At 41.9% G+C, this 22,831-nt stretch overlaps 1 protein-coding gene across 3 annotated transcripts; it reads left to right on the plus strand.

The window, feature by feature from the left end:
• The first annotated feature begins 1,475 nt into the window (after positions 1 to 1,475).
• LOC100878561 (neuroendocrine convertase 1) lies at positions 1,476 to 21,965 on the plus strand. 3 transcript variants are annotated; one of them, XM_003704297.3, is made up of 15 exons: positions 1,476 to 1,691; positions 1,780 to 1,936; positions 13,231 to 13,335; positions 13,426 to 13,650; positions 13,974 to 14,120; positions 14,438 to 14,504; positions 14,881 to 15,152; positions 15,843 to 16,055; positions 16,426 to 16,526; positions 16,696 to 16,761; positions 18,290 to 18,442; positions 19,871 to 20,040; positions 21,307 to 21,440; positions 21,549 to 21,680; positions 21,803 to 21,965. In XM_003704297.3, the coding sequence occupies exons 1-15, from the start codon at positions 1,684 to 1,686 to the stop codon at positions 21,926 to 21,928; spliced, it is 2,076 nt and encodes a 691-aa protein (XP_003704345.2). In that variant the 5' UTR covers positions 1,476 to 1,683; the 3' UTR covers positions 21,929 to 21,965. The 3 variants fall into 3 exon arrangements, with proteins under 3 accessions (XP_003704345.2, XP_076388737.1, XP_076388736.1); XM_076532622.1 differs by lacking the exon at positions 18,290 to 18,442; XM_076532621.1 differs by lacking the exon at positions 16,696 to 16,761.
• Positions 21,966 to 22,831: the final 866 nt, after the last annotated feature.

Genomic DNA, 22,831 nt, shown 5'->3' on the forward strand with positions numbered 1-22,831 from the left:
CGTTAGCGGAAAAGTAATGCACGAAGCCATAAACGATCGTCTGGAAATAGTTGAAACTCGTCGGGAATATAGGAAAATTTTCATCGGAAAATGGATCGACGAGGGTTTAGTTCCAATCGAATTACCGTGCAGATCCGATTTTATGAACAAATTACCGAACGTTTTCTCCATCGTTCAATAATCGAAATTTTAGAAAAGCTCAGCATTTCAACCCTCGTTAAGACTTAAATTATCGGAAGCCCCATTCGAAAGTTAGGGAACTACAAGATTTTCAAAACATTTACAGAGCATTCGTTGAATGTGCAATCGGTGTCGAAAGGTATCGGTTACATCGCGATTTTCCTCCATTCGAGGAGTAGGATACTTGTAAATAGACAAGGTAAGGATTTATCTGGAAATCGACGTGAGCAGAAGCAAAACGAGACCCCTTTTATCGACGGATATTCTCGCCCCCTTTCGCTATGAACTTCACGACGCTTGCTGCCTCTCTATTTCTGCTTTTATCGGCCACTTTTATTCTGTCTTCTTGTATATCCAGCCGAGAGACAGACAGTAAAGAAGACTGAATTTATTTACAAGTACTACCCTCCGGGGTCCGACAAAGTGAAGTCGTTTCAAAATCCTCTTTACCTGCCCGTGTTCTCAATTATAATCAGATTCTTTCGCAGATACCTCGAGACGACGAATAGATCTTGAAAGAAGTAAATACCGGTAGCATCCCCGTTGCTTCAAGAAATTATCATCTCGTGAAATATTTGTATGGGTATTTTGACGCTACGCGTTATTAGCATAATATCAAAAATTGGGTATACAGGTCAGAAATTATGGCACGAACGTTTGTCGCGCGGAAGTTTAATGGACGATGAAAATGATACTCTGAAATGTTTATCGATAACATCCCAACGAGATACACTTATATTCATCGCTGCGTTCCCGCGATATTTGGTAAAATGGAGGAATTATTCCATGCCATTTCTCGCGAGATTGACTCGACGCCGTTGTAATTGAGATGCGAAATAATAGCCGCAACTGGATGCTTTGTGTTATATCCTCCCCAAATTCCTCGTTTTAATTATTTACCCCTGCAAACGCCGTTGATATTAAATTTTACGAACATCGTACGTTCGATGCTTACGGTATTTGATCAAAACGTACGTTCAAACCTTTAATTGAACCTTTGAACTGACGTTCCTATCAGATTAACTTAATTCTTTTAGAAAATTCTTTGCTTCAAACAAATATTTGCAAGGTTTTAACGCGTGGTTAATACATCAAAGAAAAACCACCCCACATAATCGAATAAATAAAGAATGACTTTGATACTTTTTTGAATAAGGGGAGGAGAGACGTTTCTCCCCGTAATCCAACATCGTATTAAGATTACTGCGATGACCCTCTCCCAGCTACTAGCAAGCTGGTGGGGACAGGGTGAGCCCCTCTACGAGCAAAAAGGAGTAGCTAATTACCACACTCTGTTGTCCGATCACTTGTCACTCGGGATCCAATAGCGAGCGTGCCACGTCCCGTTGATTGTCCTTCCAGTCGCGTAGATAGTACGCGTCCAGCAGTGGAATCGGGTCGAAGAAAATCTCCAGAAAGGAACGCTCCTGGTGCCTGGTTGAAAGTATTAATTGCACCATCTAGCCAGACTTATTGCCTCTTCTCGAATTCTCAGATTTCGATATGGCCAGGTACGTGACACTTTCATCATCGAGTCACGGTATCCTATTATTTCTTGGTGAAAAGTGAATCAGTGAGGGGGTGGATTCTTCTTCTCAGTGCACACTTCTGGCTGGTGGTATGGTGTGTTGCGAGATTTGTGGTCGGTATTGTGGGTCACCATGGTGATCGTGAAGAATGGGTGGTCAGGATCGAAGGTGGACCTCACGTTGCATCTCTTCTGGCTTTGCAGGCTGGGTACAAGCATCTGGGACCGGTGAGCATTAATTATGTAAACGAAGTTAATGTAAAGGGTCGTTATCAACAAGCAAGTTAGGTACACAGTAATAACAAATTAATTAAATTGCTTGAACGTAGAGGAATTATAAAGGATTGCAAAGGATTGAAAGTAACTTTTTCAGGTTTGCAATGTTTTAATTTTTCACGAAACACGGTACGGATGAGGCGTTTCCCAAAAAATAGGAAAGCTGGAATATTCGCCTGTAATTCCTTGAATAAGTTCGTCAACGTTGCGTACAGCTGCAACTGCGAGATGCAGCTACAACTGCGAGATACAATTAAAACTTGAACTGCTTAATAACTTATTGTTAGCCACTTGTGCTACGCCCAATTCTAGTTTAACTTTGACCAGAGCATCCAGCCCTTGTAACTTAACTTTCCTGTTTATTTCAGTCAGAGTTAGAAGAGAACGGATGAAGTTGCTCGCCGTGAAAGATGGTAGGAGGGAAATTTATTGTCGCGATACGGAAATAATCCTCATTTAAAGTCATGGTAATAGTTGGAACAGTGATAGACTGCCTGCACAATCGCTCGAATCTCTTTATACTCAAATTTGGAAATTTACAAGTAAAAAATAGGGAAAGTTAGAAAAATTTGAATTAAAAAGTTGACTATCGTTACCCAAGAGTCTTTTGCACATCCAAATAAATTCATCACCTTGCAAGATATTTCGAACCACATGTTCCGCCGAAAGGAGTTTCGTGAATAACATCGAACGAAACAAATTAACATCGTAATGAAACAGTGGACGGCGCCATATGCGATGTACGACAAGACATTTTCATGTCCGATAATCCCCGACGAGTCACTCTAATCTCAAGTGTTCGTTAAACACTGACGTAAAACGTGTCCGGTCAATTTCACGCGTGACGTAAACGATCCATGTTGAAATATCAACGGTGATGTTACTATAGAGAACCATAAGACCCTGTTTTTACGAGGACAAAAAGGACGGACAGGCGACGTAAAATCGAATTCCTGGAGAAACAATCGCGAGGATTACGGGAATGTCACGCATCGCAGCTACAGCAAGCGCGAGCTGCATGCTCGTGGAGCGATGGTCGTCGTTGTTGGAAAACATGTCGTGTTTTCCTCGCTGTAATTGTTGTTGAAAAATTGTAGAAGCGCATGGAATATCTTGGACAAATATTCCATGGAAATATTTCATCGTCGATCGTCCGCTCAGCTTCCTTGCATTCGCGACGAGACGACAAATTTCGCTGGCGCAGCATCGATCGTTTTATCGATAAATAATATTTGCATACAATTCCAGTTTACCGTGGCCAAACTCACCGTGTCCTTGGAATCTGTGCTTTTTACAGAATTTCCTGCCGTATAATCATTCAGAGATATTTGCGATCGATCGTGAATAAACCGTTTCGAATCAGAAGGAGTGACACTCGTTTCGTTATCCGATTAAAAACGCAAAAAGGAAAACAGGGGATTTATATTTTTAACGAACGTGCTTTCAATATCGAAACGCGACGAGGTGTAGTAGACAGAAGCGAGAAAGTCATCGATGTTCGAAGATCACGGCCACGTCTCAATTCGTTGAAAAGGATTTCCGTGGTCGCAGTCAAATACGCGTGGAAACAGGTCCCTTGCTTTCTCACCGCAGCACTTTTCCAAGGTTTCTGGTGCCTTTGAACGCGAGTCCCGCACATTCTCGTCCCGTCTCGCTAGTAAATCTGTACGAAAGCGTAAACGTATTTCAGACCCTCGGGATCCAGCGAGACGCGAATGTACCAGGAAACGTCGAAAAAGTGCGGCCAAATCGTTTCCCCACGGTGCACGGATCGCTGCAAAGAGATTATCTCGGTAAGCAAGCCTCACGAACCATTTGATCGCTCGTTCCAGCCATTCTCTCCCTTCGTTTCCATCCTGAGATTCGCCTAGACATCGTCCGGATCTCTTTCTCTCTCCCTCTTTTTATTCAGCCGTGCACTTTGCAAAACGAGTTCCGTCTTGAAATGAAGTCTCGCCAGAGGAAACGTTGGCCAACCAAAGATATCCTCGTATCTTACCACCTTTTTCTCGCAGACACGACTTTGCGACGATTTCGACGATCGATTAGCTTCCTTGCTCTTTGTTGCACGATCCATCGAGAACCAGTCGAAAGGATAAGACGTTCACGGGACGAAGTCTGCATTCGAAGTTAATTGGTCTCGAGGACCATTCAATCCTCGAGGATTCTCTTGAATTCGTTGGTCGATCGAAACGCTTCTTTGTCTAGCTCTCGAAACTTTTTGACTGCTTCGAAGAAGTAACGAAGACGTCGAACAGAGAAAACGCACCGAGTGTTTTCGCTCGATTTTAGGGGCCAAAGTGTGCACCCCAGAGACTCGGCAAAGAAAATCGTACGCGCAGAAAAACGAAGCGAAGTCTCTGTAGTTCAAACGTTGCGTTGGAAAGTTTCACTTTTCACGCGCGTAGGAAACGAGCGTGCACCCCGAGTCCAAAACGAGCTGAAAGATCGTCGCAATTACCATAATCGTTTTCGTGCCTAGCAGAAGTGACGCGTGTTTTCTGAACATCAGCCAGCATAATACGAGTGGCCAGCACGGCATAATTACGCTAACAGAGTGGCTCTCCTTTTTCAACCGCTTTACCTAGCCCCCAGCAACCTCGAGCATCGCACTTCTCTGCCCGCGGAACTGCATTTCCCTGCAGTCGCAGCCGACTGCAGCGTTGTTGCAGCTTGCAGCTGCACATGCAACCTCGTCACCGACCGCAATCCAGGCTCCATACGCGATTCACTACCCTCCTATATTTTCCCAGTCGCGTCATGTAATTATTTCGCATAATTTAAGCCACCGTGATCGGTGGCTGGAATTGAAGACTCCTTGAAAATTAATATTTTTTACTAGAACTATTCTGCGAATAATATAGGGACGTTAGAAGATCAACGTAATTCATTTCATAGTCGATTAAGTGATCAATAATACCGTTTGATTTCAATGTCCTGAGATTTTCACGAATCCACTACTAAATTTTCCCTGTCTACTTCGATATTATTCGAGTCGAGCTAGAAATTTATGAAGGGACAGAAGACCACAAGAAATTCATTAATATTTAAATTGAAGTGGGTTCAAGAATTGTTTGATATAGCGCGACCGAAACAAAAATCGATTTTCCATGAATCGTTTCTTTGTGACGCGGTGCTCGCAGACAATTACAAAGGACATTTACGTGACATCGATTTGGCAAGAGAACGCAAGACCAGCCGCTATCATTTTTCTCTGACTAACCAGTCGTAAATCGTGGCTAATACATAACGCGAATTGAAACCGGGGACGTGTTGGAGAGATAACTCGGTACGGAAACATTTTCTGAATGGCTTCTTAGTTCCCTTGCCAAACCATGTAGTGTAATTACGTGTTTCCCTGTTGGCAAATTTAGTATCGTAAAAAGGACCGCGTTATTTCCTTTCGCGAATATTTTCATTTTCCTCCGCGTCATTCTTAATCATCGACGTGGCTTCATACATAATTTATCGATTTTTCATTTCAATGAACTCTGTCGTATATTTTACGCTACGAGTGCAGAATACGATAAGCAAACTGAACACTCTGGGCGTTCAGATTAGTCTGATTTATCATATATCTTACACGGTCCTCGTATATTACAAAGGCACAGGATTGCTCAATCAAGCTTGCCCTCCGGGCAAATTGAAATCCAGTTATCGAGAAGCTGTTACGAAACCGTTGGAATGAATTTCCTGATGTTCATTTCCTGAATACTGGGGGACACGGTTACTTCTTTATTTCCATATAATCGAGCGGGAATCGCATAAAAGGAGGTGCCTGCAATTGAAAATTAAATTGTTCAGAGAAATTTTATCGAAACCGGCACGATTGCGTTTCGTAACACGCTTCGAAAGCAACAATCTCCCTTTGAAGAATAATACTTCATCAGTCCATCCTTTCGTTTAACGTTCAACGCAATATCGGAACCGTTCAATTCGTTTGCGGGGTAATTAACTGTTGCATTGAAACAGTGGATAATCTCCGCTCGAAGAAACACGAGTATTTCTGTTCCAACTTTCTGTACAATGACCAGATGTTACAAAATTACTCGAGGTAGTTAAATGTTCGTTATCGCTTAATTACAAGTTGATGGGCCAAAAGGGTTATCAAAAATCAGAAAAATTCTTTGAACCCGAAACGACTTAACCATGGCACTTTCAGCGTTTTCCCTCGCAAGCATTAATGACGTTCGTAAATAATTGAGGTCGACGCGAAGGTCTGCCGATTCAGCTTAGCGTTTGGCAGTAATTGATATAAATGACGTGGCGCCCTGCTGAACGCCATAATGAACTTCCCTGTTACGGGGGTTGACAGATGTCACAGCGACCTGCTGGCTGGTATTCGCCTTCGTTAGCTTTCTACCTTCGGAAAGGTTTAATCTCGCATCGAGTAGACCAGATCTTGATATTTGATCTTCGATCTTCGGTTAACATTGCTCCCGACATTTCTCATCGGCGATGGTTCGAGTTGTGGTTGCACTAATTTCTCGACATCCTACGAAGCTTCTTTGCGATGAATACAGTAGACTCTCGTTATATTGCCGCCTTTAACACGCAGTAGATTACCTCGCTATCAATAGAATACGGTTGGGACACACGTCGCTGAATACTCGGATCATAACGTGTTGAGCTGCAATGTGCTGCACACGTTGCACTATTACGCGTTGAAGTGCAACGCACTGCATTGCTATGCGTTGTATTACTACACGAGGGGTCACAACGCATTGACACACCACGCGCCGAATTGATTACTAGTTGGATCAACACGCGTTGAACTGTAAATTCTACTGCTTTGCACTGTACTATGCTGCATCGTATACCGCGCGTTACATAGACACACATTGAGATACAACAGTGTTTTGATTAAAATATAATATTCAAATCTTTTGACGAAAATATTTCTTGTACGAAAATAATCATATATAGTTGAAAGTTTATACAGAATAATAGTGAGAGCACTCTATCCGATATTTTTCCAAGTTCCCGACTTCGAACGACTGATCCGCGATGACATGACGGTAAGCAACAACTCCCAACACGATATTGCTGTGAAATTAGGTACTAGTTTACGAGAGTGTCAGCCACGTAATTCCGATACATAACATAATCGATACGATACTAATAGGTTCAAGAGTTAAGTGAGATCGAGTGTATGAAACTAGCGGAGGCTCCTCTTTGACCAGATTCACGTGACCGCTGATTACGGCGTTGATTTCAATTAAAACTTTGACTTTGACGTTGGATTCGACGTAGCATAGTTTCAAAGATTGCCTTTAATAATTCAATTTTCTACATATTACGTGCTCATCGTATCTGTCGAGTGCACAAACAACTTCGCTGTATTTTCTCTTTGGAGGAGTGAAACTCTGCGTAGCCGATAAAACATTCTACCTCTGATATTTGTTCAAATCTTCGACGCGTTGATGGTTAATTACCGAAACGGAAAAACAGAAAATGAAAAACGTTCCGTTTCGTTCCTCGAAACTTTTACGGGCAAATGCACTGGGTATAAAATAGAGAAACATTTAACTTAATTTGCTATCGGTTTACAATCGTGGGCGAAGTTTGTTAACCGTTTAGCAATTTCGTTACTGGAACGTGTTTTTCACCGAGGAATTGAATTTTCGCGTTCAAATGAATTTTCTCCTACAATGCAAGAAATTTCCTCAAATTTCACAGATATTGCTCGCAAATCGTGTCATTTAATTTTATCCGGTGTAATAATCGTTCGTACGTACATATATCGCTTAACGTCGTTGCGGTCTCGCGTGTAAATAGCTCGACTGTGTGCGTGTTGCTCGAGATTACGCGTTGCCAGCCACTCGAGAACTGCAAATTCAATTATATACATTGAATTCAGGAGGGTTGAGTGGCAGTTTCGTGGCTCGAAGGATCGCAGATCCCTGCCGGTGTTTATACATCGATATGTAACTGCGTGTATCGTAAACGATAATGATACATGGCTGGCTGCTTATGCGCCATCGCGAACCAAACAATTTTCCAGATGGAAGCGAATGCCTCGATGAATGCGAGCAAATAACGCAATGTGGGATCGCGGGTTCGCGTGTTGTTTCGCTAAAAATTGAAATTGGAGATACGAACATTTGGAGGATGATGGGAAACGAATGGAGTGGATGAAAAACGCGGTGAATTTGTGGACTGGGACAGAAATCATGATTGATTCCAGGTTTGTAGACAGACAGACAGTAGTTATAGCCCTTTCGACATGTAACGCTAGTTAATTGCTTTTTCTATGGGGAGGAGGGTTAGGAATATAGGGACACATTGGAATCTACAGTTTGTACAATACGTGCAATCATTTCGATCCACGATTCGCATTTTGTTTTAATATTTTGTGCGATTGCATATTTCCTGATATTTCGCTATTTAACGACTCACAGCTAATATGATATAAATTTTGAACGCTGATAAAAACTGAATTCTCGTTGAAAGAATTGTGATACAGAATCATAGTTAAAACATTATCTCTGCCGATTCGAGAATGCCATAGTATTTATCTCCGCTTTTCTATTTTATACAGAGTTGGGAATATTGGATAGAAATCCGAGTATTTATTGAAACAGTTGAATCGAATGCGAACGGTTTTATTCGTCTCTATGTTTGTATTTTTTATGAAGGGTCAGACACACCGACAAAAAATTGAACTGCGAAAGAATTGTTCCATAGCGATAGTTCATTCGAACTCGATGCTGGGACCAGCGCATTGATCGATTAACGAGAACCGAAGCACCAAACGTTTTCGATCCACCGTTAGTAATCCACCCAACGAAGAAAAGAACTGGAAGGAACATGAACCAAAGCGGGAAGTAGCAGGAGAAACAGCTCGTAGACAGCGATAATACGAGAGAGGAATCCACGGGGAAGGTGTGGCCCTACCACGAACACGACGAAAGGTGTCTCTGCTCCACGTAGGATAGGGGAACGTTAGGGTTTTCATTGGATTCTGACGACGCCTGCGGGAGCTTACTGCCGCGGGATTACCAGAGACAGTTGGAAATCCGATCAAAACAAATGGACTGCGAAAATGCTCCCTCTACCTTGCCCTTACCATCTCCACATCTCATTCCTTTCCCTCTGGCGCATCTAGAATCAGTCGTTTGCACCAACACTATTACAGATCGACCTCGATGGCCTCGATCTCGCTGATATTCCCCCACAAGAGGGACGATCGACCGCAATTCGAACGACCGATAAGACCAAACGCTTGATTGTCAAGTAATGAGTACCTCTGATTTCTTATTTGCATTTCAGACAGGTTTTAGAACACGTCGCTGATGGAAGGCTTGTTTCCACTCCTATAGACGAATACTGTCACACCGTATTACCAGTACGTACTATTATGCGATGTACTATTACGCATCTCACTACTATGCATTGTACTACCACGCATCCCACTACTATGCATTGTACAACCACGCATCCCACTACTACGTATTGTACTACCACGCGGTGCACTACCACGCATCCCACTACTACGCATTGTACTACCACGCGTTGTACTACTATGCATCCCACTACTACGCATTGTACTACCACGCATCCCACCACTACGTATTGTACTACCACACATCCCACTACTACGCACTGTACTACCACGCGTTGTACTACCACGGATCCCATTACTACGCATTGTACTACCACGCGTTGTACTACCACGCATCCCACTACTACGCATTGTACTACCACGCATCCCACTACTACGCATTGTACTACTACGCATTGTACTACCACGCGTTATACTACCACGCATCCCACTACTACGCATTGTACTACCACGCATCCCACTACTACGCATTGTACTACTACGCATCCCACCTCTACGCATTATACTACCACGCGTTGTACTACCATGCATCCCACTACTACACATTGTACTACTACGCGTCGTACTACCACACATCTCACTATTGTTACGCACTATATTACCACGTGCTGTATTACCACATGCCGCACTACCACTCGCCGATATTACCACGAGTCCCACTACCAAACGCCCAATTACCACACACTTCATTATCACGCATTCTACTATTACTCACCCACTTCCACACGTCGTACTATCACATGTCCCACTATCACATACTGCACCATCACACATTCTACTATCGTGCATTCACTGTCACTCGCCATATTATCACGACGAGTAGATGCTAGGTATTATTACAGTACCGAAGTTATCCTAGTCGGATATCTGCATCTCTGGTCCAAACTCCGAACCTATAGATTTCGCTGAACGTACATATTGGTTGGTGGCGCTCGGAGGGTTAATGAGAGGAAGAGGCGCGTCTCGAGGGTGGTTTTGGACAAAATAGAACGTCGATTGCCACGGGGACGTGGACGACGACGTCATTATCACGTAACAGACGAATTCGAGTTTGAAGCGTTCCCACGTGGAATTTAAGACGAACGTGTCTCATTTCAAAATTGCTCGTTTCGCAGGAAGAAGTGGATGAGCCTGAGGAGTAATCAAGGCCGAATAGCATTCCAAAAGTCGAGATGAAAGTCTCAATTCGGAGCACGGTAGTGGATGAACGTGTGACCCAGAACGTTGTTTTCAATTGAATCAGAGCATAGATTAGCAGGAAGCGAAATGTTTTTGCAGGATATTGGTGGGTAAAATCGTCAGAATTTTTATCCATCCATCGTGGCGACAGAAACGAAACGAACGGCGGAAAATATTCGAATCGGAGTGAAAAATACACGACGTAGCGTGGCATTAACGCAACAACCGGGCAACGAACAATATCGAAGCCATAAATCTTCTTAGCTGTTGGCAAAATTATTTGCAGGGCCGAATGTCGTCGATGTAAATTGCACGTTTTGACTTCCTGCGCGCCGGAAGCCGCGATGGCACCGATATCGGGCTCCGGTGACGTAAAAATCGGTAACTGCTTACCCGATCGCGTTCGATCGTTAACACCTACGATAAATAATCCGTGTGTGCGTGTCGAAACTAAAGTAATACAAGAGAAAAAATATACAAACAAGTGGACAGACAGATAGAATGGACAGGTAAAAAAAAAAATAAAACGGAAAGCAAGCATGCATATTCGTCGAGGACGTTCGAGTCGTTTATCGTTTGGTTCGATGACCGAATTGGTTCCACATAATGGATACAGGATTATAGGGTATTTTTCTGTTTCCGCGAACCAACCCGACCAGATGCAGGATTATTGTTTCATAACGGATTTCTATGGCCTTTGTTTTCCACGCTGATGTGATTCGATGAAAATTGAGGTCACTCTTGAGCCTATCGTGATCTGCCGTAATATCGCGTAACATTGTTACGCCGACCAGCCGTTTTTCGACGATTAAATCGGCCGTAATTTCGGGTCAGGTGTTATCGCGTTCGCGCGTGTACACACGGAACGTGTTAAAATGTCTTCGGCTGTTAATTAATGCGGAAAATTGCGGAACGTGGGCCGCGTTAATCCGTGATGAGCTCGCGAAACGAACAGCGCCAAAATGTTGCATTTTGCCGCGTGACATTTATTTCGAGGCGCGAAATATTAAAATTAACTTAGTCTAGAAAAATCGTTCGATGATACAACTATAACGATCACAAAATTCGACGTGTTCGATCATACGACTACCAAATTCGCAAGCTGCAACATTGTGTCACAATATTTGTGCAGCTTATCTGTCGCCTACATCACGCATGTTTCCAACTTTCTGGACATTTTTTTAACCAAAGTGGGGATATTGCGAACATGGAAACGATGCAATTTTGCGTGAACAAACAAAATGTAGAGCATTCGATTGCACAGTCAGGTGTATTCAATTTATACAACGCAAACTTTATTTATAATTGACATCGCTGGAAGCATGCACGGTGTCCGTGATGGGAATTCATTTCGAACGCTTCAACGATTTTTGATCGGCAGGCAAAAGAAGTTACATGATTTCGATAATTTAATATTTCATGTATTTGTGAATAAATTCGATGCTTTGTGATAATTCGTGCTTTGTTTTTTGTTAACATTTCAACAAGAAACTTTGTGGCTTTTTCTACCACCAAGTTATGCAACTAAATTAAGAAACCTTTAAAGAAGCACGTGTATTTCTTATGACTTCACTTCGATTATTGTTAATGTTGCGTTCGCCGAAAGTTGCAGAATCATGTTTTCGAAAATTAATCAATTGCTACCATTATTCTCTGGTCAGCAGTAAACTCGATGGCAATCAACGCGATAAATCATTCTCAACAGGGCCAGCATTTTTGAAATTCATAGATGAAATTACCAGTATGTAATTATTCCTGCAACACGCTTTTCATTTCTTATCTCCTCCGACTGACCATAAACCATAAACTACTTTGCACCTGCAGCACCCCGTGCGTCGCACCCTATTGCGCCGACACACGCAGTCACCACCACAATATCATCAATCAGGGCACGGTCGGATCGATAAAGTATCAGGAGCAGGCGTCGGAAAATTCGAGTGTCAGGAGGTGGATCGAAATAAAAGGCACGCGCCGCTCGTTACGGAAATATCGTGGCTTCTACTCGACCAGGTGGTCCCTCTTCCCATAGAGACGTGCGACACATGGGATACCCTACAAAAACACCACCACGTGCCACCGGGTAATAATATCGTCACGATACTCGACTTTAGTCGTTCGATGGGTCACGGAAAGCCTTTCTGTCTTTTGCGATCGAGACACCAACTTTATTCTCATACTGTCCTGATCGAAGCGTCCCTTTTGATCGTTCGAAGGGCTGAAACGTCGCGACGTCGTGTTTCACCCTCGACGTTCGAGATAGGAGGGTGCGCGATTTAAGGGGACAGGGTAACACCCTCGAAGTCGAACGCCGGAATCACCTTACCTCTTGTTCGTGAATTTCCTTCGAATTATCGAACACTTCTGCCTTTGGGATTTTGGTATAATAAAAACTTGCAACTTTTTGACGACTTTAGGTCCTTTTATTTCGAAATTCAGAAACTACCTAACATCGAATATGCTTCGTAGAATACCTTTAGAATATTACAATGTGGACTCCTTTGCATGGTTTTCAAATTATAGGGAAATAAAAATGGAGGAATAAGTGAGAGCAATATTGCGCGGAATATCGGTGCAACGATAATTTGAATTTTTATGAAGCAATATTTACGCAACGCGTCTGTACACATTCACGCACAAGAATTTGTTTGCGGAGAACAAATACTGAAAATGATTGAAACTGTGCTCTTTATGAATTTTACATACGACGTATCTGTTGGTTTAGGTTCTGGGGTTCAAAGACACGTACGTATGGCTCAAGGATCACAGTCACGATCACAAGAAGAGAAGTGGACTCCGTTCAACGAAAGCGTTAAATTCGAGCGTCAAGGTGATCTTCTTTAAGAATTATTTAAAAACTGTTTGAAGGAGCCAGTTTAAAAGTTAAAATCCCCTCTGACACGGTTTTTCTTTCGCGAAGATCATTTGGGCAGATCAACAGAAGGTGATCGAGCGATACAAACGCGATTACGTACCGTTATTTAGCTACGATTCGGAGAAACCTTTGATAAGAGAGAAGAGATTGGAACTAGATCAGTATCGCTTGAATAGCGTGGAAGAAAATGATGGAAACTCGCTACAGTTTGGGTCGGACGATTCTAAATTTATGTTCAACGATGAACTATGGGATCAGGAATGGTATCTGGTAAATAGCAATATTTTCACAATATTTTAGAATAGGTGTTTAAAGACGAAGATGAAATATTGGGCCATTTTTAAAATTTCATAATATTTTTCACATCAATAATTATCTCAGGATATCATGACTGTTCATTAACCAACATGTTTGTGCACTTTATTCGTTCAAAAAGTATACCTTGAAAATTTCACGTCGAACTTTTGGGATGACCTAATATAAAGGAAAATCGATATAAAATGAAATCAATATTCGACAAAGCAGTTGATGGTAAAGCACTCTACGCTCGATTCGGTTACTACGTGATAAGACTTCTTTATCAACGGTTGCAGCAAGACACCAGGTCGAACAAGGATTTACCCAAGCTGGATCTGAACGTGCTACCCCTTTATCGACTGGGGATAACAGGTCGTGGAGTTAGAATCGCTGTTCTAGACGATGGATTGGAATATACCCACGACGACCTACGTAACAATTACGTGAGTCGAATGCTTCGTGTTACCTTCTGCAACTCACAGATGACGAAAGATCTCAACCTCTTTGGATATTTCGTAATTAATCCATTCAGCTACATATGATTACTTTATCATTAGTCGATCGAAATATCGACTTGGTAAACTAAAGTAACTTGGTAAACTAACGATCATGAAAATCTATGCTTTTCATCTTCTGTATCAAATTTCCGGTAATCAATGTCTGTGGATGTAGTTTATATTTTGTACAAAGCCCGACTGAAGCTCAATTAACCAGCCTACAAACTGGAATCGAGTAATTTGATTGTTAATGGATTGAATAGGATCCATCCATCAGTTACGACGTGAACGAGGGTGACGATGACCCATTGCCACGATACGAATTATCAGGTACGTTGTATCGCATAATATAGGATATTACACCTGTGTCATCAGTTTCGATAAACTTAAAACATTATCACCTGTAACATCGTTTTGAGCGATCGTTATCGTAACTAGAATTTTCATCCCCTCTGGACAAAGTTTATCGATAATGTCAATATTGCCATGAACAACTGCAAACTGTTCCATTACTATTATTTACACTGCTTCGTATTAGTACATTAATGGTACCATAAAACACTTGAAAAATTTAACGATTAATAGTGTATTCATTCCTGTTCACTGCGTCCAAAAAGCTTTCAGCCATCATAAATAAAATTCGCCCGATGGAACTATTATTTGCTAGTGGTTTTTTCACGCGTTGCAATTTGTTGAACGTCTCCAGGGACAAATGGACACGGCACTAGGTGTGCAGGGGAGATAGCGATGGAGGCAAACAACGGGAAATGCGGGGTAGGTGTCGCCTTCGAAGCTTCCGTCGGTGGAATCAAGCTGCTCGACGGTTTGGTAAACGATCGCGTCGAGGGAGAGGCACTCGGATACAAACCGGAACTGGTGGACATTTACACGGCCTCCTGGGGACCCGCCGACGATGGAAGAAGTTTAGAGGCGCCCGGTAGACTCGCCACCGAGGCTCTCGAAAGGGGTGTCACAATGGCGAGTAGAGAAATACGCGATTAAACCTTTGCAATTGGATATCCCGTTTAATTATCCCGGAGTTGGTGACAAACTCTGGATGCTTTAATATCGTGGGTCAGCTACGTCCAATTACCTGAGACGTTAATAACTTCATAGAGCGAACAGACCGTCCTGTACTGTCCTCGCAATATTTTCACCTTAAGAATTTTCTGAACGTCCCGGCAATAATAAGGATTCCTTCTCTTCCTAATTACTTCTCTCTCTCTGCGGGTTTCTCGCGAAACTTCTGCGGGATCGTGGTTAACTTTAAACGAGCAAAAAAGGCGGCGCGAAAAGTTTCCGGGAACTTTCGAAATCCTCGATGGTTCTGATAAAAATGAAACTTTCATGAAGAGCACAGGGTGTGAAAGGTTTGAGAACAAGCCTCGATACATATTTATAGTTGCGATACGCGTTTGTCAAGCTGGATATCACTTCTCGACCGCTTGATCACTTCTAACTTTTTTGTATAAAGATACTTGATACTTGACAGATAAAAGATACTTGATTCTCAGTTGTTGCTTATCGGTGGAGAATCGTTATTAGAACGAATAGATCCATAGATTTATTCCTGTATCAAATCCCTATATCCCCATATCCCAGACCCTACAATCATAAATGTCAATACTCTTAAACAGTATTAATATGGACCTCGCCCGCGTTATTTAGGGCAGAGACGGCAAGGGGAGCATTTACGTGTGGGCTTCCGGAAACGGTGGCTCAAAATCCGACGACTGCGGATGCGATGGCTACGTGGGAAGCGTTTACACGATCGCCGTTGGATCCGCCAGTCAAACTGGAAGATTTCCCTGGTACGGTGAAAGCTGTCCCGCTACGTTAGCGACAACGTACAGTAGCGGGGCTTATCACGATCAGATGATAGTACGTACTCCATTTTATTCCATTCGTGACAAACGAGGTGATACATCGAACGTACAATAGTATCGAATATACAAATATACATTTGACAAGAACAACCGTATGTCAAACTCTTGATTTTGACACTTAGGGAAAATATGACGAGCATGATATGATATGATATGACGAGTGCCTCTCAGATCTATCCAAGGGATTAATATATTACTCTTGAAAGTCCTTTAGCGATCGTTAATACGTTATTCAGTGAAAATTAATCGAACGGCTCGAGTGCAGCTTAAATCAATTTTAACCAATATTCATCGCCATTCCGGCTTTCAGAATGGGGCACAAAGCGTACAGAATAATATAATGGACTCCATTTCCGTCTTTACAGGCGACAACAGACTTGAGAAACACCTGCACGACCAAGCACACCGGCACTTCTGCGTCCGCTCCATTAGCTGCTGGAATACTGGCCCTAGCTTTGCAAGTTAAGTACGTGCTTGCTGCATAATTTTCTCTCTTATTTTCTTTTTCGAACTTCCATTCCTCTAACGCAATTTTAACGGGGAACGGATGATCGTGTTTTAAAGGATCGTCAAAGTTATCTTAGTTAACTTCTCAACGTGATCTTGACACTGAAAATAGAATTGTTGTCTTAAAGCAAGGATCTGACGTGGAGGGACGTGCAACATCTCATCGTTTGGACATCAGAATACAGCCCTCTTAGGTGAGATTATCTAATTTAGTTTATATATTGCTGTCTGTAAAGTTTTACTTAGTGTAATTTTCCATAGGAATATTCGTTGCTTTATCGCGATTAATTATTTATAAATGTAACTTTGGTACATGTAATATTAAAACATCAGGACGTAATTCCCTTCAATAACCGTTCATAAACAGAAATATAACGCAACTATTGATTTTGCAAAATATGGGATATCAAAGGGACTTCACAATCAAATACGTCAATAATTCACCCTCTTAATATGACGCATTTATTTATAATTGTATGCATGTTCCAATTTTTCAAAATTTCAATCTCCTGAAGTCCCAATCTTCCAAAGTTCCCATCTCGCGATACCACAATCTCCAGTCATACTGTCTCAAAATACCAATCATCCAAAATCCCACCCAATCTTCTAAAGCTGCACAAACTACCCCTATCCCAAAATTCCCATCTCCCAAGGTCCTGACCTTCTAAACCCCCAACTTCCCAAAATTCAAATCTCCCAAAAATCATTCGCAACAAATAGAACTCTGAATGGCAAATACAATCAAGCGACCAATTAATAAAATTCCATTTCAGTATACGTCGCGGTTCGTTAGAGCAGATAAAAAGCATTCTCGCGAGACAACGGGCGGCGTCGATCTCGCGTTCTTCCCAACACGAATCACGTCGGATTAAAATATCGCGTCATTCTTATTCGTTTCGCGACCGACGCGAAATGTAGGTCGTGCTGTTTCTACGGAAAACAGTAATTGAGGTAAAGCGGATAGGAAGTGGGGTCCGTTGCTTTCCCTGATTGAAATAATAGCCCAGTCGCGTTGCTTTTGCACGTGCCTGATCGACAGTCAGGGTCACGACGTGCTTGCACCTCTCTAAGAACGAGCTTTCTTCCTTTTAGTCTTTTCTACGGTCGTGCTCGATGAATTGTACTGTTCCTTTTCTCGCGATTTAATGGTTATGGATGGCACGACGGTTACGAACTTTTCCCCCGGTATTCAAATACGGCGTAAACATTTGGGCTTTCTGTAAAACGATACAAAACTTCTTTTATAAGAGAAAAAAGGGTGCACGTAGAAAGCTAGTAAATCTGGCTCTCCAATCTAACACCGTTTATAAAGGTAAAGAAGAAGTGAAAAAAATATTACACCGACGATTACACGGTGGTCTCGCGACGCAGATAAAGCGTACGATTCTTCGTTAATATCGCACAAATGAAGTGACTCGCGCTTTAAAATGATGTTCGTTAAATGAACTCGTGAATAATGCAGAAGGAAAATTAATTACGTTACATTTCCAGGATCTCCGAGACTACTTTAGCGATCCAGCGACCTGTTAAAACAGAAGTCCGATCTTTTAAACGAAGAAGGGTGTTAAATTAAACCCGTGTTTCGCAGTTTCAATAGCAAGATACATACACCTCCTGACGCGTAAAAAGGAATTACTTCGCATTTTACTGAGAACCGTTTCATTTTACGTTGGCCACTCTTTCTTTCACCCTGTTGAGTCCCGTAATTGCATGAACTTTCAGGGAGAATCCTGGATGGTTCAGAAACTCTGCCGGATTTTGGTTCAACTCACGTTTCGGCTTCGGACTTATGAACGCGTACACGTTGGTCACGGCAAGTTCCAATTGGACAACTGTGCCGCAGAAAATCATCTGCAAAGTGGACATTTCTGGGGTGTGAGTAATTCTGCGATGAAATTTTATCTTCTCCCTTAATTCTCCTCCCTGTTCCAGTATTTTACACGGTGAGGAAAGCTTAACAAAGGATGTCTAAACCTAGGAACGTTTCGAAGTTGTCACGTCTAGTCAAATCTATTTAGTTCGAATTAAATAAACTGTTTAATAATATTTCGAACAAGTAACAATGCCCTTTTCCATCGACTTGTTTAAAGAGTCCTTTCCTTGATTTTCCATTGTAATTCCAAATGTTTGTTGAAACGAAAAATCGATTCGGCTTACCGAATGTAATATGTACGTTCGCTAATCGATAGTATTGTCGGTACTACACATGTAGGATTTGGCACTCATGGTCCATTTAGATTCCCACGGCTGTACGTGATTTCGTAGGGCGCTTTAAACGCTGCTAACATCGAATAGTCGAGCTCGTAAAAATAACGAATCCATGTTGCGAAACTGTTGGGTAGAATTGCAAGTTCAAGGAAAGCTACTAGTTAGAACGCGCTTCTTGGGTCATAAAATACGGCAACACAGGTGCACATTCTGTTTCTCGCGATTAAAGTTCCAGATGAGCCTTCGTCTGTCCTTGATGCTTGAAAAAGCGCAGCGACTTCACGTCGTTAAATCCAACATCTCTGAAAGAGGGCTTCACATGTTCGTTACCGAATCGCAAAGACGACAGTCGTAAAAGTGGAACGTCTCGAGGACTTTTCGTGCGTTTCTTGCTGTTGCTCGAAAGCTTATCCCCCTCCAGCACGATCTCTGCCTCGAACAAGACACATGTTGGCGTTTTCAATGATGCACGGAACTTTGCATTGAAATTTCCAAGCAACGTTTTCTTGCTTGGATGATACATTATTTAATCCGTACAATTCTTGTCCCGAGTAACATTGAACGTAACTTTGATATATTATTGACGACGATACCGCTGAATAATTAAGGATAAAAGCAGTATTTGGCTGCCAGAGTTATTTTCCCCAGCAACCGTGTAACGCAACTCTTGAAAAGTAAATACAGTTAGAAGGCTTCCGTTTCGAAGCTTCAACTTCCCTCTTTGCACTCTTGGCGAAACTTTAATCCAACCGTAGCCACACGACGTCTGCACGATATCAGCTTGCTATATCGTGGAATATTTAAGTCGTCGGAATCGATTTCAGAAACAGAACGCTTCTGCATTTTGACAGCGAACGTTTCGGAAACTTTCAACCGGTTTTATCGATCGGTGTTTGTATAATGGCGAGCGTGATAGGTTTCCCTTGGGAAAGTGGTCATCCGAAAATTAACTACGAACCCTTTTAAATTTTTATGCATTTTAATCCATTGCTTTACAAAGTCCAAAATTCCGAAATCCTTAAGTACGAAGTATTTATACATCTTTCTAAAGTTGGATTAAAGGACATGCTCGTTCAAAAAAGTTCTTTGATTCAGAGTCGACAAGAGGTTGGCTTACGGAGATACGAGGAGGCTGCGATTCGAGACAGAAGACGAGTGTCGATCGACTGGGAACGAGATAACGTTTTTAGAACACGTAGAAATCGAGGTCAACCTCGAGTACAGTCTTCGCGGTGCTCTTCAGATGCACCTGACTGCACCCTCAGGTATGCGCTTGACGTTTGTGTCAGTAAACATTTCAAGGTCGTTTCGTCGTTTAACAAACTCACCCAACCCGCAACGAAACGAGAAAATATTTCGGAAAACTTTTAACGCCATCAGCATTCATTTCGTGGTACGATGATATTTCGGACAAGCTTAAGTAATATATTGCATATGCGGCAACGTACAAAAAGTGTAAATTATATAAAAATGTATGACAACAACACCGTGTATAATTATAATTGCATCGTCATAATTAGCTTATACGAAAGCTTAACATTTCGGCAAAGAGTTTCACGGTTCAAATGTTAGGTGAAACACTTTTATGCGCCACGAAGCTGCATTTCACTGCACTTTGAGATATCTGTTTCGCTCGGCCGCGCATTTATCGCCGTTTCGAACGGATTTTATAGCATCAAATGTGGTACATAGACGAAACGTTCGAGTAAAACGTCTTGGAAATAAGATTTTTACAGTGTTCACGAGCGAGATGTACGACATCTATCAAGATCGATGTCGTGAATTCCCAGGCGAGAGAACAGTCAATCCTCGAGATTTATGGTTGCGAAACACCGAGTTAACACAGGTGTTAAGAGAGACTTTTATATCAAACTTTTAATTCCGAATCCACGTGGAACTTCGTGCGTTACGACGAGTGCCCGCGAGAAAATCCGCGTGTAGGTGGCAATACAAGAGTATAATACAATTGAGCTAATTCAAATCCGAGCGAGAGAGATCATCGTGTCCCAACTGTTCCATTCCGACCACGGATTTCTGTTATATTAATAATCGGTGTTGCGTGCGTAAATACATCGGGGAATATTCGTAAAATAACGAAGGCCGATGAGACGCGAATTCGGTCAACCGAAAACAACTGCAAATGATACGAACACTCGAATGATATTCGTTTCGGTAAAACAATTGTTTTGGCAATCTTCGATTCGAACAATCTTATAATTGCTTAGGGCAGCGATGAACAGATGGAGCGTATGCGAATGTTCATGCAAAGCAGGGTAGCAATTTATCGTGTCATTAATCGGTTGAAAAAATATGTTCTTTATTCAGCATTTTTGCATAACGAATGACATGCAACGTATTTTGCACAAATTGCATTGCATATACATATTGTTTCCATACTTCATGTATATTCATCTTGAGAGATGATCGCGCTCGAAATCAGGCCGTCGAACGCATCGAAAAATAAGTTATTAACAGTCGTGTTGATTTGTCGAGCTACGCTATTGTTTATTGATCGACGGTAAATTTTGAAGGAACACAGGTGCAAATATTGAAACCCAGAACACTGGACAGCTCGGATGCCGGTTTTAAGGGATGGAAATTCATGTCGGTGGCATCGTGGGGCGAGGATCCGCGCGGTGTTTGGACTCTAGATGTTCTGGACCAGGTGATTGTTTATAACAAATGTTTGCTGTTAATATTACTTTTTTCCGCCCGTCGAACGTCGAACGAATCAATCTCTACTGACCCGATTTCGTGAATTCTTGTTCAACAGATCGGTCCAAAAGAGAATAATGGCACAATAGAAGCGTTTGCGTTGATTCTACACGGGACAAGGGAACCTCCAGAGTATCGTAGAAACGGGCCACGAATTTACAACCGAAACTACAATCGAATCCGAAAAACCGTGAGTGAATACGATCAATTTTCTCCTCCCTGTTTTTATACAATACATGCACAGATTGCGAAGTTTCCTGTCCATTTAAAATTTTCACAAAAAGACGAAGATGGACATCTATTTTGTTACAGAACGACTTTGCAGATCGTCCAATAAAATTCGAAGAGAAACACAAGAACCTGGGCTCAAGAATCGAAGAGGCAATCGATCGATTCGAAAAAGATTGGCTGGATAAATTTGTAGCACAAATTATTTAAAAACGTGTGGAAATAAATTCTGATGTAGTCTACTGTACTTTGTATATTTCCTTCAAAGGTACTTCGCAGAATTAGTATTATGCTATAAGGTGAAAATTTGAGAGCAAACTTTGTTGTTTGCACGCTGGAGAGAAAGTGTAAAAGGTGTTAATTATCGCGTTTCTCCGGGAGAATTTTCAAAAGAAAAACTCGAACGTCGCTTTCTGTAGAATAACACGGGACGATTACCAACCCAAGTGTTTCGCTATTATAACTTGAACAACATTTTAGAGCACTGGTTCCCATTATTCTCGCAGAGCGAGCCGAGCACCTGCAGCGTTTGCGGTGACTCGGGATCTTGCAATGTGTAACAAACAAAGACGAAACTCGAGGAAGCGTTCCCAACAACAGAAGGTGCTTCATGGTAGATCAAGATTTGTGTAATTTGAGATCCTTCAGCGAGCTTTCTACGTTTATGACGAGGTTATCGTGCTTCGAATACTTGTCCAAACTCGGTGCATCTACGAATTTACTTAATTGCAGTGGCATCGGTTTAAAATACAAATACACCAATCTAATAATTTTAAGACATATGGTGGCAGGAACTGTAAGTAGGACGATGAACAAAAATATACGTCAGCGACCTTTAAGGTGGATTCTTAGTATAAAGATCAATGCGAGTAAAAATTTCTCGAGCAAGTACTAAAGTTTCAAAGCCCCGGGTTATAAAGTTATAAAGCTAGACATTTACAAAGTCGCAAAATAGCAAAATAAAGTTTGAAATTCGCAAAATCTTACTGTCTCATAGTCCCGTCCCAAGAGTTCGAACTTTTTAATTTTAAGACCAGAACTCTCAAAATCCCATCGTTACCTCGTGGTTTCAAAATAATACCTTGGAATCGTAAAGGTTCACGGTTCCAGAAT

The sequence above is a fragment of the Megachile rotundata genome, chromosome 6 (assembly GCF_050947335.1).
Source record: "Megachile rotundata isolate GNS110a chromosome 6, iyMegRotu1, whole genome shotgun sequence".
In the NCBI taxonomy this organism is placed as follows: domain Eukaryota; kingdom Metazoa; phylum Arthropoda; class Insecta; order Hymenoptera; family Megachilidae; genus Megachile; species Megachile rotundata.